The following is an 18,736-nucleotide window of genomic DNA, read 5'->3' on the forward strand; positions in this document are numbered from 1 at the left end:
CGAAGCCGCTGGTGAGTCCGCAGAAGGCCCTGTGCACAGCGAGGAATCCACAGACATCGCAGGATGAGGAGGAGGGCCCAAGGGAGCCTGCAGAGCTGTAGCGTAGGCTCTCATCTGGGCCCTCGTCGCCCCAACGCCGGGAAACGGCGGATAGGGTGGCGACGGACGAGGACGCACGTCCCAGGAGGGACCGGCGCCCTCTGCCAAAGGAGGACAGGGCCTCAGCGGCAAGCTGCAAGACTTACGGGCGGGCGAACGACGCCCATGGGGCCTTGGCGAAGGACGATGCCACAGCTGGAAACAGCGGACCCTGGACCCGTCCGAGGTAGGAGACGGACGCTGCGACAACACCGATCTTGACAAGCGGGCCAACAGCAATATCATCCAGCGCTCCCGCCGCGACTTCGGCTTGAGATACTGACAAGCCTCGCAGTCCGTAGAGTAATAGTGCTCGCCCAAGCACCACATACAAATAGTGTGAGGGTCCGTCGCCGACATCTGACGTGCACAAGAAGCACACGTCTTGAAGGCCGAAGGCATGGTACACTGTTCCCAACTAAAGGCGCTAAAGAGGCCCGAAAACAGGCCAAGGAGCACACTCTGGAACCGCGTTGCACGCGGAAAAGAAGGAAACTGGCGTCGGCGCGCCGGTGTGGGACATATGTGACCTTGCTGACGTCATGTCCGCGATCGACGTCAGGGCGGGGTAGCGTGGTACCCCCCCCGGCAAGCAGAGATGCTGTGGCAAAAATTTCCCAGATCCAGTCTCACACCTGGGGATAATTCTACAATAAGGAATCTGCGGCTAGTAGTCTCTATCAGATAGCAGGTGTAGACCGGTTATGTGGACGGATGTTTGGCTTTCAAGATGACATTATATTAAAAAAGAAGCAAAAGAGGGAAACATAACAAGGGTGCCCTCCACTCAACCAATCATATTATTGAAACACACATCAAATCCTTTTTTTATGGGTTTCGGGGTCCACTTCATCTATATCAAGGCTAGTGCTGTCTCTAGAGTACATCTAGAAAAACATCCTGATGTGTGTGTGTTACATATCAATAGAGAAGAAACAGGTCTGGCACTGAGGGATAGGTAGAGTGTAGTTATAAAACACCCTTAGAGGAAAATATAGGGAGTGCCTCACATAAGAAACCAGGGAGCGATTGACATCTTCTCGCCAATTTGCTCACTATATCATCATCGGCAACTCTCCGGTGTATGGGAAGAAAAAATAACACCCAAATAAGTTTAGAACAATGCTGTGCGTGTGTTTTAATCTATCTACTTGTATTGTGTAAACACCACATCTGAACAACCCCCTCAAGGCCCCCACATGGTTAAAAACGCAATGCCAGGTTTAGACCATATTAAATAGAATAGCCAAGATGACATCACAAACTTCAGGAGTGAGATCGAAAACCCTCAACTGTCGCTGCTCAATCTCCAGGCATGAAGGTGGAGCATACACAGGTTCAGATCTTGAACCCTGTCCTGTAGCTGCGACAAGAGGTCCTCCCGCAAGGGCAACCTGATCAGAGGACAGATGCGCATGCCCAGGAGACCACAGTGCCATACTCGCCTTGGCCAATATGGAGCCACTAGGATAACTTGGATCCGGTCGGTCCTAATCTTCCAAAGAACTCTGGGCCGAAGTGGTATATGCGGACAGGCATACAGGAGTCTTGAGCTCTACTCCAGACAGAAGGCATCTCCAAGTGAGAGCCGCCTTGGAAACTCCTGCGTGCAGCACTCCAGATATTGCACGTTCTCAGCGATGGCAAACAGATCGAGACAAGGTTTTCCCCAGTCTCTGTATAGACTGTGCACCACCTCCGGGTGTAGATGCCACTCGTGATCCACGAGGCATCGACAGTTGAGCTGATCTGCACTTGCATTCAGAGGTCCTGCCAGGTGGTGCATGACTGGGAAAATTCCCTGACATTCCAGCCATGTAAAGAGGTGCACGGCATCCTGGCACAAAATCCAGGACCCCAACCATGCTGTTTGTTGCAGTTTCAGATGGCTGTGGTGTTGCCTGTGAAAGCCTGAACAAGCCTTTTTTTGATGGATGGAAGGAAGGCTTTCAAAGCGAAATGAATATCTTCCAACACCAACAAGCTGACGTGGAGCAGAGACTCAACCAGAGACCTGAGTCCTCTGATCTACACCACTCCCAGATGGCCGCCCTAACCAAGAGTGACGCATCTGTGAGCTCTGGCTAGGGAAGGGAAAGGGTCTGTCGCTGACACAATTACGGTTCGCCAGTCATCACTGTAGATCTTTTGCCGCTCTCTCGCACAAGCTTTTTGAATCTCTTTTTTCAGGAAGGCATTAGGATGGTGCAAATCTAGAATAGGGGGAGCCCTCTGTCCTTTTTCAGCATCAGGAAAGTAGAAAGAATAACAACAACGCCCCTGGTGGGGGCTGTTCTCTCGATGGCTTGTTTGGACAAAGGAGCCTGCACTTCCTGATGGAGCAAGGAGAGATGGTCCTCTGTTACCTGTTATTGGGATGGTGGGAGGGGCTGAAGTGTATCCACAAATGGTAGGGCGTACCCCTTCTGCACAATCTGAAGCACCCACTTGTTGAAATTGCAGACCACTTGGGCAGGTGGTGCCTGAATAGGGTGGCTGTGCTTGACGGAGGGTGCACTAAAGGGGCTTGGAGGCTGCAGCAGACGGAGGGCCGGTGATACCAGTCCTGGGTTGCTTGTGTTCAGACGGGTAGTTCTGGGAGGACTGTTCATACTGGAGCAGGATGAAGACTGATTTGGCTATAGCTTGGTCCAAACTGGGATGGCATGGTGTGCAAAATAACAATCGACTGTGATGCGACCACGAGTAATTACCAGTGGATGAGATTAATTCAAGCATTCCATCAATCACTTTTGTATGATTTAGTGTGGTGCCAACAGAGCTGGGGCACAACTTTTAACCAAGGGACTAGGTACTTGTCAAAACATTTGTCCAACGGCACTGGTTGGAACCGCATTGGAAAGGAGCCATCCAGGTACTCCTAGTTACAGCAACTGCAGTAAAGTGAGCCGATGGCCTTACTGAATCCATGCCTCAACACAAAGAAATGTGCAGCCGCAAAAGTGACAAATAAGACAGGCAGCACTATGCTACCTCAGCCTCTTTGCATACCACAGTACAGATACAACCTAAAACAGCAGCACCCAACTAACGATCCAGTAGGATCGGAAGCCAGAGCACTTACTGCTGGTAGCTTCTGAGTGCTGTAAAGTGTTTCGCGCTTTGGCACAAGCAGAAAAAAACATTATGTGGGAAGATAAGAAGCTTGCATGCACAGTAGCTAATTGTGTTGCATCAATTCTCACTATCTTCACAATAACCAAGGTAATTTTCCTGGCCTTTAACAGAGACAAACTAGCCAGCACACTTGAAGAGGGAGAAAATGGCATATGCGTCGGATTTACTGGATCACGCAAGGAGCACAATCAAGACTAAGGATGATGTAATGCTACAAATTGTGAATGCTTGCCATAAAGACTTAACGTATCAGACTGTTAGATCTGTAATAAATGTCCTGCAGCGGTAAGGGCATGCCATATTTTTAAATGTTTCTATGTCTCTAGAATAACTCCTGTTAGGGCATAGCACAAATAATGTTAAGTTTGTTCCCTGACCAATTTGAGTCAGATTTAAGACATAAATACAGAAAGAAGTGATTGAGGAATACAATTGTAGTATGGATTGGGAGGATAAAAATGTTCAGCAAATATTCTTCTTTGAAATAGACGTCAAGGTTAGGATACACCCTTGAGAAGAGAACAGCAGAAATTCTATTTAAAGATTCCCCTGCTTTGCAGTTGTCTTAGGACATACGGTTGCCCTCTGGTTGCTGGGAAATGGCATATACCAGGTGGGAAGTAGTCGATGTAGCACCTCTTTTTCCTTTCAAAACAGTTTGTGGCTCACATACCCCTTGCACCCTGGACCTGGGAATCATTTTGTATAAGGCACTAAGTTCTATCCAAGGCTGCCCTGGGACTGGGAGCGTTCTTGTTACGTAGCCAATATATTTCCCATGATGAGACACCGTCCGAGGGGCATCGCAACAAGAACAGAAGGAAGATTTGCCAAAAGAGCAGTACAGATTGATAAAAGGGACAAGGCAATTCAAACATAATCAGACCTTGCTAAAAGTCTGGTGCCCATTGTAGGCACAGCTATAAATTCTGCTAATATTAAATAAACATTTAGGGAGACTATGAGAAGCTACCATTAATTTAACAACTGCTACCCTCTCAAATGTAACAGCAGAAAGGATGGTTTTAGACAGGTTGCCCTACTGAATAGGATGTCCCTGGTAATGTTGTTGGCCTATCAAGGAGGGGGGATGTAAAATAAATCACACAGCGTGACACCTCCATCCCAGATAATTCCCCCAACACATATCACGCTGCTTCTAATTTACATGATATTGGCAAGTTCACAATATAGCAGAAACCACCTTGTGGGACCCACTGGAATAATTGTTTCTTTATTGGGGTTGATGGGTCTTGGAGCTTATGCTGATAGGAGCAGGCATTCTAGTTTTATTTTGTGTACAAAGGTTTGGCATCTCTCAATGCTGTGGCATGTGTATCCAGCAAGTTGCCTGCCAGACCACATCCGCTGTACCACAGCAATATGTAGTGACACAATCTACAAAAGATATGATGATGCCCAGGGATCGGCACAAGATGAGGTCCAGGCTTGCGCAAGACATCTTTTACTGATAAAAGATCTCATACTAAAAGAACTGCAAACAATACTCCTGAATAGTAATCAGTATGATGAGATAAAAGAATAATGATAAATAATAATTGAAAGTGATGTGGTAATCATCGTAGACGGGATTGAGAGAGCAGAATGTTTTTACTTCCTTGTATGTATGCTGTGCTTGTATCTTTTGCAGATGAAGCATTACAGGAAAAAGAGAAACTCCCAAGCTTGCAGGATGTGAACAAGTCTGTTTTTGTGGTCATAACAGAAGGTTCTACCAACTATCTTAATCACTAGGTGAGCACATGGAGCAATGTGAGCAAAACTAAAATAGTCTGACATCAGGAAATGAGTGCACCTGCTTAATTGAAAAATGTAACGGCTACATAGGAATGTGCTCATGAATTATTAGAGTGATATGTGCTTAATACATTTCCATGTCATCCATATCCTGATCTTGCCATGATATGCTCCCGATTGGCTGTGTTGAAGTTTCGATTACACAAGCAGGGTGATTTTACTATTATAAATAAGGAATAATGGAATTTTTCGGGGAGTACCAGATAATGATTATCTGGGCTCCACACAGTCATATGTTGGCTTGGCAAATAAATACTTTTGAATCTCAAGGTGACTTTTGCATTAACAAATGAAAACAGAAAATGCTAGTGGTCCACCTTGAATCACAGGTAACATCTCTGGGACTGCAGGATTGTAATGTAAAAGTAGGAGTCCTACAGTTCCAGTGCTACCATCCAGTCTCCTGAACTCTGGGCAGATTGGACTTGGAACTTAGAGGATGAAGATCTAAAACAGAATGAAGACCTCCATCCTTCTTTGACTTTTCCTTCTGATGAATATTTATACCTGCCGATTCCTCGCGTTTTGAAAATGTTACCCAAGCAGTACCAAACGAGGAGTTGGGTGAAAGGCTTGTTAAACTAAGAAGTCCTGAAGGGCAGAGCATGCAAAGTGACCTTTCCACCGCACTTCTGAATTCGAGCAGTCATGCTTTGCAAAAGTGTGGAGGGAACACAAGATGTCGCTTGGCAAATGCCTGCAAACGGACACCCTTTGCCAGAGCATAGGTAGGTTTCACCCTGGTGGAATAGGCTCTGAGCCAAGGCATAGCATTTCTTGATGCACATGATGATCCACCTTGTCAGTATTATCTTGTGCACTTGTGCATCTTGCCAGCGTAGCCAATTAACAGCTGGTCGTCCACTTTGAAATCCTTAGGTCTGTCAATGAAGAAGTTGACCGCGCACTTAGGGTCCAGTCTATGAAGCCTCTTTCCTTCCTTTGGAGAATGCGGGGTAGGAAAGAAGGCTGGCAAGGTGACAGATTAGCCAAAATAAAAATGGGTAACCAGTTCAGAGAGGAAAGCCGCCCTGGTACGGAGAACCAACTTATTAGGAAGTAAAGCAGTGAAATGAGGCTTGACACTGAGCACCTGCAACTTACTAACACACCTTGCCGACAGGACTACTACAGGAAAAACCCTTCTAAAGGTAAGCAGTCGTAACTGTGAAAAGGAAGGAACACATTAAAATTGTTGGAACAAGATGGAGGTCCCATTGAGACAATATGAAAGGGTAAGGAAGACATTTCTTGGTGAGGCCCTTCAGAAACCAAAAAGCTATTGCAGACTTGGAGAGGCTGTTTGTCCAGGAGACAGAGAAAAGCCGACAAGTAACCCTCAACAATGCATACTGCACATCCTTGTGCCAATGAGAGGGAGAAGAGTAGGATATCAAAGAAGAGCGTCTACCAAATGATCTCTATACAGTTGGACAAACTTCCCTATCTTCCTGAATACACCATTCTATGGAGTGTTTGCAGCACATAAGATAACGTCCACTATTTTAGAAGGTAAGAAAAAGACACCCAAGTTGCTCTGCCCAATCTCCCTGAATGAAGGTAGATGCTCTGGAGGTTGGGGTACAGAACCTGCCCTTGCGACTGTTAGAGTAGGTATGTCCCGTGAGGGAGACAGAGCTTGGAGCACAGGGATAGGTGTATCAGGTCCACATACCACACACTTCTTGGCCAATCCAGGACTATCAAGATGACTTGGGCACAGTTGGGGCAAATCTTCCTTAGAGCCTTAGAAAAAAAAGGGTATGGGAGAAAATGAGTAGTGAAGCGGAATGTATTCCCTCAATCGAAACGTCTACCCAGCCAACGGCTGTGACGGATACTGGAGGGCACAGAACCTTGGGCAGTTGGCACTGTCCGAAGTTGCGAAGAGATCCACCAAGAGGAGACCGAAAGGCTGAAGATGTACTGAACTGCCTATGGACCAAGTCTTCACTTGTAGTTGGCAAGATGACACCGAATAGGAGTGTTTGCCCGGACATTCATTACTCCGGCAAGGTGGTTGGCTACCAGCCAGATGTGCTGTTCTCATGCCGAGGTCCAGAGCAGCAGAGCCTCTTCACAGAGAAGATGCAACCCAATCCCTCCATGCTTGTTGACCTACCACATCACTGTTGCATGGTCTGTCAAGATTTGGATAGACTGGCAGCCCAGGAACAGCAGGAAGGCTTTGAGCACCAGTCACATCTCCCTGAGCTACTGCAAGATGATGTCATGCGGGTCCATTGATGTATATTTGCCTATCACTGTCCCTGCAAGTCGTATACCTTGTCCGTGGGTGGTGAAATATTGTACTGCTGCTGGATTTCGACAAATGCCGAAGGTTTCCCTAGGGAGAGCTAAAGCTCTGGATCCAAGTCAATGGTGTGGACAAAGGCAACTGAAGTCAGGAAGTTGGTGGGGGCAATTAATGGAGTCACGTCTGGCACCGAAGTGGAGCCAGCTCCCCTACAATCATGGAGAGCTATTGAAATATTTCCAGATACAGTTAGACGCTTGGACTATTCAAAAGGTGAGAAATCTGCAGGTAGAAGTATACATCAGAAACCGGTGTACTGCAAGGCTAGGCATGAAAATGGTTTTGTGCTATTGAAAGATTTAGGAAGTTTAGACAAGAAAGGCCTCACAATAAAAAGAGAGATATGCCAGTTCAGAGATGGCACTGTGTCATAAATGGGGGAACCCATCTCAGGAGAGGGAACCAGTCCAAAGACTGATTATAACAATCTTTTCATAAGATACCGGCACTTAAGGACAAATGTCAATTGCGTTCTTTCCTCCGGTTAGTCAAGTACTATTTGAAGTTCATCAAGAACTTTGAAAACCGCATTCACCCAATAAAAACTCCTCTTCATTAAGAAAAGGGAAACATTAAACATGGACAGATGAATGTCGGAATGCTTTTGATGAAGTAGTTATGCAGGTTTTCAGCCCAACATAATTTTGCCATGAATCACAAGACTGTGTTATCGAAAGATGTCAGTCTGAGAGGCCTGGGTGCTGTGTCGTCCCAGGTCGAAAATGCGGAGAAAAGGTTAATGGTATTAGCTTACAGGTTGCTACTGAGGTGCTGATGCAAATTACTCCGTAAATAAACAAAAAGAACTAATGTGCACGTGTAATATATTGTTTTGATTTTTTTCCTTGCAAACTATTGTTTGTGGCTAGGAGTGATTACTGATCCTAAGTGAAGCTATTCTATTGTAAAGTTAAATGAGAGGGCAACTCCACACATAAATCTATGAGTAAAGGAAGTCAGAGTTCACTTTCCAAGTATTTTTCAGGTACTGAGAATAATGCTACAGATGGCCTCTTCCATTTTACCATGGCCATGTGCAAGGACTGTAGTGTACCCTTACCTGTGATGTGGTTAAATGATAGTGCTATGGTGAGAGAGGAGCACAAAAGAGGGAAAAGTGAAGAATGAGAGTGCATATGTGGTTCGTGCTTGACCCACTTTCAGAGGCACAGAAACTATATTGGGTGGTTAGAGATGAATTACACTTGGTGGGCAGTAAGTTAAATATGAGAGATACGCGATTACACATCTCTAAATGGACTCCAGGGAAATAATTTGGCGAAAATTACAAATAGGTTGGTGAAGGGTTGAGTAGAAAGGACAGTACATCTCAGGATGCCACTGATGAATGTTCTGAGAGAAACAATTTAGGCCCATAGAACCAGATCACACAGTGTGAAGGCAGTTGCCTTTTCTGAAAACCAGAGGGAACCTATGGCAAGATTCACATTGAATCCATCATGGCAAAACTTGTATGCACAGAAAAGAGTAGGTGTAAAGTCTATGGTGAATTGAAGAGTTGCAAAACATCAGTGCAAGTACAACTTGTAGTACGATCTGACATACAACGTCAAAATGAGCAAATTGCAAATGTATGATTAATTTATAATTAAGAACATTAGATTGGTAAAGAAGGGGTCTTCTGGATTTCTAGGACCTTTTAAGAATAATAGAGTAAAGAGAAATGTTCGAGGTGGACACAGACGTTATCGTGAAACACATGTTGGCATTTCCGAAGTTTCGATCAAAATGGCATCCCTGAGTGTCTTCTATTATCATTCAAACAATAATAACATTTGAGAAACGTTTCTAAGTGAAAACCATTTCAAGAATTGTTTCTTTTACATTAAATGTATACACATTGACACAGCAAAATGATTCTGAAATGGTGCACCAGATTATATTTAAATATTGGTGAAGTCAGGTCCACGGACAAAGGATACATTTTTTAGGAAGCACCACCCAAAGAGCAGCCACAAAAGGCACAAATCAGAGGAGTCATTAGAATGTAATTATGTGATAATTGATGTTATCTAAAATGTACAGGTTATAGGGCCATATGTATGAACACATTTTCCCATAGACACAGAATGGGTAAAACCCTTTGATACATCTGGCCCATTGTGAGTTGGAACCATGAGCGGCAAGTTGATGCACCTTGCTGAGCTACTTGGCCTATTTGGTAGTGAATTCGCTGGTACCAATAAAATCATCCTTGGTATTTAATTAACTGTCTTGAGCAATTCGTTTTAAGCTAGACTCAACAGTCATCTTCAGAAGGACCGAAGAAGGTTGTTCTTTTAGCAAAGTAGTTTCTCAAGCATGTTCTAGTGCACAGGAAGACAACTCCAGATAAAAGTAGACAATGGAGTGAGTGATTACTGCAAAATACCTCCTTCAGGCAATAAGTAATGAGAATGGAAGGTGGAGCTGACCGGAGTAATACGTCACATATTACCGTCATAGGACATGACGGTTACCTTTTGCTTTTTTGTTTTGAGATATCTTGTATAAAAAATAAAAAAAATAAAACCAAAGCATAGTTTGTTAATCTTCTAAGAAGAAAACCCCAGGAAATACTTTCCTAGAATATGAGAAACTCGCAACCAGGAGTTCTATTTCCCTAATAAACTATGTTAACCGTGAGCAATATGCAGTTTGAATCTCATTTCTTGAGATACATAAAAACATCATACTCCTGCATCGTGTTACCAAACTAATATATTTACTTTAAACCGTAGCTATCTTCTCACCTTTGTGTGCATCTCCGTATCCAGCACAGACTTTGTAAGAAGTCCACATCCGAGAATGGTGAATACATCAAGACTCAGCTCTCTGAAGTGTGCCCGGTAATTATGCAGACTCACAGTGGGCTTTCCATTTTCCTCTTCCTGTAAAGAAAATTAATATTAGATAGAAAAATGCAGACCAGATGCAAACACAAAAACTCAGACTGCCATAGGTCACTTACAAGAGAAACACTTTGTTAAACATGTTCTGCATGCATTAAATGTATCTGGTGTTCACTATACAGTGGATGAGTCTGTGACCAGAAAGGAAAGGAAACCTCAAGATGAACTTACAGAAAACAAATGACTTACCTATCGTGGATGCTCTTTATGGTGTACACTCTTTCTGGGTGGCCGAAGTACTATTTGTGCCAAGTTTGTATTGATTGCATCTCATCTCTATGTTTGGTATCCAACCTTTTTTCACACAGCCGATTTCTCATTAATATTTCATATCTTATTTGTTTTATGCATAAGGTTTGTAGGGAGCACAATCAGTAGTGAGAAAAAATACAATCTTTGTTTTTGATAGTTGGCAGCAGATATTATATAGTTGTACAGTTTAGTGTGTTTATTGGTTCAAACAGTTCAACAATCTCATTTGATCGAGCAATACAATTTTGTGATACATGTACATTCAGTGCTTTCATCACAACAAGGGCAATGATGTGAGGTAGGTAGTTTCTGTTAGTTGTTCAAGCCTAACAGGACAATGTCTACTATTTGTATTGATCTATCAAATGAGTTTATAGAAGTCCTGTTAGAACAAATAAACACATTGGAAGCTGTCACTCATGGATAGCTTCTGCTTTTCACATGGATGCAACCACGGTGCAAGTATGGGTAGTCAATCAAACTTTTGTAACAACAATTGTGGTCACAAACCATTGATACATTCCATTGTGAACGGCTACAAAGGTGGGATTTCCAATCAACACACTGCTGGACTTGGCCTTCTCTGCAGGATCACCCCCAAACATTTTGCCACCACCCCTCCTGCTTTTCTGAATTAGTTTTTTGTTGGGAATAGGACTCTGTGCACGTTACCACTGCTAACCAGTACAAAAGTGTCTATGCTCTTACATTAAAACCTGGTAAAACTGTCCATCACCTGAATGGCACATTTAATTTATTTGTAAGTCCCTAGTATATGGTACTACCTGGTACTCAGGCCCAGTTAATTATATGCTACTAGTGAGCTTGCAGCACTCATGGTGCCACCCACTAAAGTAGCACTTTAAAACATGTCTTGGGCCTTCCATTGCAGCCTGTAGTGCAGTTTTAAACTCCCAATTCGACCTGATAAAATAAGCCTTTTTCCAGGCCTAAGACCTTCCTTTTTAATAAATCACCCTTAAGGTAAGCCCTAAAGGCTCATAGGGCAGGGTGCATTGTATTTAAAAAAGAGGACATGCAGGTTTATGTTTTACATGTCCTGGTAGCGAAAAAACCCTACATTTGTTTTCACTATTGCAAGGCCTATCTCTCCCACTGGATAACACTGGGTAACTTTATTACATTAAATAGGCATATAGAAATGTCATGTTTAGACTCAAATGGATTTTAATTTAAAATCCTCTTTAATGGTAAAGTCGGAACTTAGATTACATTTTGAAAATGCCATTTTTAGAAAGTTGTCATTTTCCTGCTCAACAATTTCTAAGTCTTTTTAGGAGTTTCCAGCTGCCTGGGCCTGTAAATGGCTCTCCAATCCCCCATTAAGAAAGCATATTGAGCCCACACAGTGAGCAATAGGAGACTAGGTGTGGGCAGGGTGGGCCATCCTTCAAGGACAGTTGGAGGTGGAGCAGTTCCTTGCTCTCCGTACATTACAAAGTGCTTGCTTCGAGCGAACACAAAGGAATCTGACACTTGTTTTTTGTCACCCTGGACTCATTGGAGCCTTGGTAGGGGAAGGGAAGAACTTTCCAGAACCAGATGTGGGAGGAGTCTAAAAAAAGAAATCCCACTTCAAAGGATGGCACCAGATATAAATATTGGATCTCATGAGCCACTCTTTGGTATACTCCTGGACCTGAGGACAAGTAGGATTTCCATGTTCCCCAAAGGACTGGCGTGCTGATTTTCGCATGCACTGCTCTCTGCGAAGGAAGAATGGCCTGTTTCCTTTATCCCAGGCTAACATGAGTGACTCCAAAGGTCCGTTGGCTGACCTGTTGTGAGCTACAGGGACACAATCGGGTTCAGGGGCCTCCCTGCAACTGAAAAAGCTGACCTGCTGTAACTGGACCAGCCTGGACCTGCAAGAGGTGCCTCCCAGGTACTGGGCCTTTGGCTGGCATCAGCGTGCACTCCTCTACAAGAAAGGGAGAAATACTGACCTTCTGGCATCTTCACGTCAGACTTTGACAGGGTAACGTTTTCAGCAGGAATAACCTGATCCCTGTATCCAGCCTGTACTTTATCGCAGTTGGTCTGACCATGTGACTTTCCCAGAGTCAAGCAGGGCCAGATGACTACAAGTCGTACTGTGTACTTTTAGGTGCTATGCCTACCCAAAACTTTCAAACTGGATATATCCGGTTCTACCAATTGGAGTGTTGTCATTTTAGTCTAATTTTATTAATTAAAAGTTACTCTATTTTTCTAAATTGGCTTGCGATTTTTTAGTGTTTTTGTTTCACTTTATTACTGCTTGCGTGCTGTTTAAATACTTTACACAGTGCATCTAAGTTAAGACTACATAGATTACTTTTGTTTGTTCGCCTTGACAAGGATTGTGGTTGTTGCTTGAGTAGGGTTTTCACCCGTCTTTATCAATAACCCACTTTCTTACATACACCCTTTGGAAAACACTTCATAATGAGTCGCAAAGACTATGTTGCAAATGGCAAAGTTATTTGGAACTCGCAATGTACCTTTGATAAATTGTCAATCATTGGCTCTGTAACCGTAAAACCCTTTTGTACATCAAGCACTGCAATTCTAACTTTTTGCAAAGCGTCTTTTGTACATCAGACAAATAATTAGCCATCGTCCAATTCGCTATATGCTGCATGCTAAATTTTGTTCACAACACAATACAATCGTGAGTAGATACCAGCAAAAGGCCAGTTGTTTAAAGTGTGTGGTTTGCAGCACTCCCTACAGAATCTGCTTTTCTTAAGATTCATGTCATAAGTAGCTGCAGCTCACTGATGTGGCATGCTGAAGTAATCATAATTAACAACACAACTTTAGGGGTCAGCAACCTCAAAAGGACAGCGGTGCATTGGTTCTAAAGTGTGCACATCAAAACCAAAGGAAAGTCCCACTGTGGCGAAAGAAAAAGTCAACTTTATGTGAACAGTTTTGCCTCAGTCTCTACAATAAGCAACTGTGGCTCCGTGAATTCTACTGCAAAAGAGGCAATATCTATGGTAGAGTAGTCAAACTGAGAGATAGGTCGGTCTCCGGAGACGTGTCAAGGCCAATAGCATTTTGTAAATCTAAGTACAGGTCAGTGTACTGAGGGAAAAGCAAATGTTCCGTGCTTCCTCATCATCAGCTTCATCATGGGATAAAAGCTGAAAGTCCTGTACAGCATCAAAATCGGATCCAAATTTAGCCTCTAGCCATCTGTAATTCTTGCAACAAGGAAAGGGCATTTTAGGTGCTGGGCTTTGAAGGCTTCATAGCCGGGGTCAGACCTGGAACCACAACCTCTGGATTCCACCTGAGGCCCTGGCAGATCCATACGACACAGAGGCACTCCAGGGAGACACAGAATCAACAACAACAAAAAGCTGTGGCTTTCCCTCATTGAAGGCCTCTATCTGCTACAGGGTCAAGGATGGCCAGGGAAAATTCTGGGCACATAAGTTCCAAATGTGGAATGGGATCAGAGTCGGATTCTTAGAACACCAACTGAGCGACCTCTCCCTGCAACCGGAGTGGCAGGGAGGGTTAGAATCATGTTTAGTTTTTTTCTGCTTGCATCTAGAATTATCTTTCAACTTTGGTTTAGAATAATCAAGGACAGCAACCTGACCAGAGACGGGGATCAGGAGGGGACCCAAAACTTCAAACTTTATGAACTTCACATCCTTTGGTTTGCAGGGCACAGCTTCACTTCATGCTCCCTGGCAGCATGAGGGTGCATAAAGAAGCACTTGTCACAGGACTTTGAGTCACGCTTGAAGAGCCAGGTCTTGAGTTGTCTCCTGAAAGTCAGCAGGTCTTCGGTTTGTCGCAGGTCGAGGGGGAGGGTGTTCCAGGTCTTGGCGGCACGATGGGAGAAGGATCTGCCTCCGGAAGTGGTTCTCCGGATGCGTGGGACCTTGGCCAGGGAGTGGTCAACGGAGCGGCGTTTCCTGTTGGGTACGTAGAAGGAGAGTCGACTGTTGAGATAGGCTGGGCCGGTTTTGTGGAGTGCCTTGTGTGCGTGGATCAGGAGCTTGAAGGAGATTCTTTTTTTGACGGGGAGCCAGTGCAGGTTCCTCAGGTGGGGGGTGATGTGGTCGCGGCGCGGGACGTCGAGGATCAGGCGTGCGGAGGCATTCTGGATTCTCTGTAGTCTGCTGATGAGCTTGGACGGGGCTCCGGCGTAGAGGGTGTTTCCATAGTCGAGTCTTCTGCTGACTAGGGCCTGGGTGACTGTTTTCCTTGTGTTAGTCTGGATCCATCTGTGGATCTTGCGGAGCATGCGGAGGGTGTTGAAACAGGTGGAGGAGACTGCGTTGACTTGTTTGGTCATGGAGAGTTCCGAGTCGAGGATGACTCCCAGGTTGCGTGCGTGGTTGGTGGGGGCCGGGGGGGGGGGACCCCAGTGATGTGGGCCACCAAGAGTCGTCCCATGCGGAGGGGTTGGATCCGAGGATGAGGATTTCCGTCTTGTCTGTATTCAGTTTGAGGCGGCTGTCCTCCATCCAGTCGGCGACGGCCTTCATTCCCTGGTGGAGGTTGGATTTGGCGGTGAGGGGGTCCTTTGTGAGGGAGAGGATCAGCTGAGTGTCGTCGGCGTAAGAGATTATGTTGTGGTCGTGCTGTCGGGCGATGCGAGCTAGTGGTGCCATGTAGACGTTGAACAGGGTCGGGCTGAGGGAGGATCCTTGAGGGACGCCACAGATGATTTTGGAGGTCTCGGATTGGAACGGGGGGAGGCGGACTCTCTGAGTTCTGCCGGAGAGGAAGGAGGTGGTCCAGTCCAGGGCCTTGTTTCGGATCCCTGCGTCGTGGAGGCGCGTGTGTAGTGTGCGGTGGCAGACGGTGTCGAAGGCGGCGGATAGGTCCAGGAGGATGAGGGCCACCGTTTCGCCGTTGTCTAGCAGGATCCGGATGTCGTCTGTGGCGGCGATGAGGGCGGTCTCGGTGCTGTGGTTGCTGCGGAATCCTGATTGGGACGGGTCTAGGATGTTGTTGTCTTCGAGGTGCCGAGTGAGCTGGGTGTTTACTATCTTCTCGATGACCTTTGCTGGGAACGGAAGCAAGGAGATGGGCTGGAAGTTCTTGAGGTCGCTCGGGTCCGCCTTGGGTTTCTTCAGTAGGGCGTTGATCTCTGCGTGCTTCCAGTTCTCAGGGAAGGTGGTGGTCTCGAAGGAGAGGTTGATGATTTTGTGCAGGTGGGGTGCAATGGACTTGCTGGCTTTGTTGAAGATGTGATGCGGGAGGGGGTCGGATGGGGAACCGGAGTGGATTGTTCCCATGGTCTTTATTTTGTCCTCGATGCTCACGTCTACCCAGGTTGTCAGGGTGTCGTGGGCGGTGGGGTGCGGTGGGTTCGGTGCGGTTTGGTCGGCAAGGGTCGTCCGGGGTCTGAAGCTGTCATGGATGTCGGTGATTTTCCGGTGGAAGAAGGTGGCGAGGGAGTCGCACAGTGCTTGTGATGGTGGAATGTCATTGGCTTTGGAGCTGGGGTTGGAGAGTTTCCTCACGATGGTGAAGAGCTCCTTGCTGTTGTGTGCGTTGTTGTCAAGGCGGTCTGTGAAGGAGGTTCTTTTGGCGGTCCTGATGAGGTGGTGGTGGTTGCGGATGGCGTCTTTGTGGTCAGTGCGGCTGTCTGGCGTCTTGTCGCTGTGCCATATGTTTTCCAGTTTCCGGCAGGTGCGTTTGGAGTTGAGGAGTTCCGGGGTGAACCAGCTGACTCTTCTGCTGGTGTCTCTGTTGGTGGGGTTTTTCAGCGGAGTGACGGTGTTGGCGCAGTCGTTCATCCAGCGTTCAAGGGCGAGTGCACCTTCATCTGGGTTGGTTGGGGTCGTCGGGGGGGGGGGGTTGAGTGCGAGGTTTGACTGTAGTTGTTCTTCAGTGATTTTGCCCCAGCGGCAGCGGGGGGTCTGTAGGGTGCGGTGGTGTGTGGGTGGTTTTCGTAAAGAGAAGTGGATGCAGTGGTGGTCTGTCCAGGTGAGTTCGGAGGCGTCGCTGAAGGTGACGTGGGGGCTTGAGGAGAAGACGACATCTAGCGTGTGGTCGGCGCTGTGGGTCGGCATCATGACGAGCTGTTTCAGTCCGAGGTTGGCGAGATTGTCGATCAGGGTGGAGGAGTTGCTGTCGTTGTTGTTCTCCAGGTGAAAGTTCAGGTCTCCGAGGAGGATGTAGTCGGTGGAGGTCAGCGCGTGTGTGCTGATGAGGTCGGCGATGGAGTCGCAGAATTGAGGCCGGGGTCCTGGAGGTCTGTAGACGAGGGTGCCTCTTAGGGTGGTCTTTGGGTTCGTGTGGATCTGGATGTGCATGTGTTCGGCGGTGCTGAGGGTGTCGTTGGTGTTTGTTGAGATTTTGATGGTGTTTTTGTGGACAATGGCGATTCCTCCTCCGGCCCTGTTGGTGCGGTCTCTGCGGGTGATCTTGTACCAGTCTGAGATGTCTATGGCGATGTCTGGCGAGGAGGCTCTTGGAAAAGAAATGATTTGCCTGTAATAGTGGATCCCTTAGCTCTGTTACATATAGGTTTGGCAGTCCAAGACAAAAGGTTGACTAGGTTGTCTCCCGTGATCGGAGCAGAAAATAAACGGACTTTCAAACATGAATGGGAATTACAGGGATGAGGTTCAGTTGGTTTACCACCTTGATGGGTAGCAAGGGTCAACAGAAAACACTAGGGTCCTTTCAATCCCCAATTACAGCAGTGTCCTGTGTGCTTCACCATAAGTCTCAATTGCCTCACTTGCATATTTAATATCTTCACACAAACCCCAGACTTTCCATATTGCCTCATACCACCTTCAGTGCCATTTATATATCGATGACATCCAACTATGAAGTAAGACTAATAGAACCCAACTGAATTTCTCCAAACTTTGAAACTATTGCGTGGATACAGAGGCCTGGATGACTCAAGTTCATATTTTTAGACTCCAAAGCAAAAATCAACCATCTTCTGTCTTTTTTCCCATCAGTCACCATTTCAACTTTAAACAAAGTTTAAAGTTCGAAAGTCTTCCTCAAAATATAGTGTCCATAAAGTTTCTGGTGAATACATTTTCAAAACGATTTTGTTTCAAATATCCTTCCTCAAGAAAAGCCTGATATTTCCCTGGTGCTCAGTGCCACCTTCTCACTTGGGTTTTGAAGAACTCTTGGATGGACTACTGCAATGGGCCCCTACTGGGATTCCCAAATTGGATCATAACCTTCATCCAGAGGACCTAAACGCAGGAGTTCATATGACTGAGGTTTGACAGGAGAAACCATATCTCTGCCGCCTAAAAGTCTCTTCATTTATTTGCCATGCATACCAGAAACAGAAAGAGACTCCAAATTTAAGATCAGTATTTGGCAAATTTGTGTCCATTCTGTTCTAACTCACTATTCAAGAAACATCTGTCACTGTTCGAAAGGTGAAAGGCCCAGTTGGTCCTGCAGGTCTGCAAACCTAGCCTCTAACTAGGAATGGAAATTTCAGGATAGAATTAGATGGGTAGTTGTATCATTAGTCATAATCTTCAAGGTAGAAAAGATACTGCAGTAGTCGCATTCTTGATGTGAGGTATCTCACTGCGATGGGGACATGAAAACTGCAGATCACATACAGAAGCAAAATTTGACACACACATGAACATACAGACAAAAAAGAGAGGGACAGAGGTCTTAGTACCCCCATAGAAACAAGCAACCAACAACTCACATACATACATCTGGAGCAGGTGCATAAGCCAACCAAGCAAGATAACTGATATTGGAACCTGTTACCTGCTGGTTACACCCAGATTTCTACAACAGAGACTGAACTGCATTAACTATCTATTTGGGAATGAAAACTATAACCCGTAGGTTAGACAGTTTTCTTTGGCATGCCCTCAACTCCCTGGTATATTACTATCTAACCATAAACTCTCCTTATATAACATACAGACTGTCAGATGTTTGCATAAGTTTCAAGGCATTTGAAAACTTTTAAACCACATTCTAAAAAGGTTTCTAGACTTGCTTTGGATATATGAATGAAACAGGAGGTAGTTCTTTAACACGGTTTTAAGCAAATTGCCTTTGGTCAATTATTAATAATTGTATACTATCCTCAAACATATTTTGATTAAAAGCAGAGTTGGTCCTTCTGGGATTTGAAACTGCCCACTTGAAGGTAGAGCAAATCTCTGCAGCA

At 45.5% G+C, this 18,736-nt stretch overlaps 1 protein-coding gene across 2 annotated transcripts in view; it reads right to left on the reverse strand.

Annotated features, from left to right (window-relative positions):
* Positions 1 to 18,736, reverse strand: part of FANCD2 (FA complementation group D2) — a 1,050,809-nt gene that overhangs the window by 590,371 nt on the left and 441,702 nt on the right. For both annotated transcript variants that reach the window (XM_085625116.1, XM_085625117.1), the window contains exon 29: positions 10,165 to 10,302. In XM_085625116.1, the coding sequence (XP_085481242.1) occupies positions 10,165 to 10,302 (138 nt within the window). The remainder of the gene's footprint in view (positions 1 to 10,164; positions 10,303 to 18,736) is intronic.

The sequence above is a fragment of the Triturus cristatus genome, chromosome 9, assembly GCF_964204655.1.
Source record: "Triturus cristatus chromosome 9, aTriCri1.1, whole genome shotgun sequence".
NCBI classification, from domain to species: domain Eukaryota; kingdom Metazoa; phylum Chordata; class Amphibia; order Caudata; family Salamandridae; genus Triturus; species Triturus cristatus.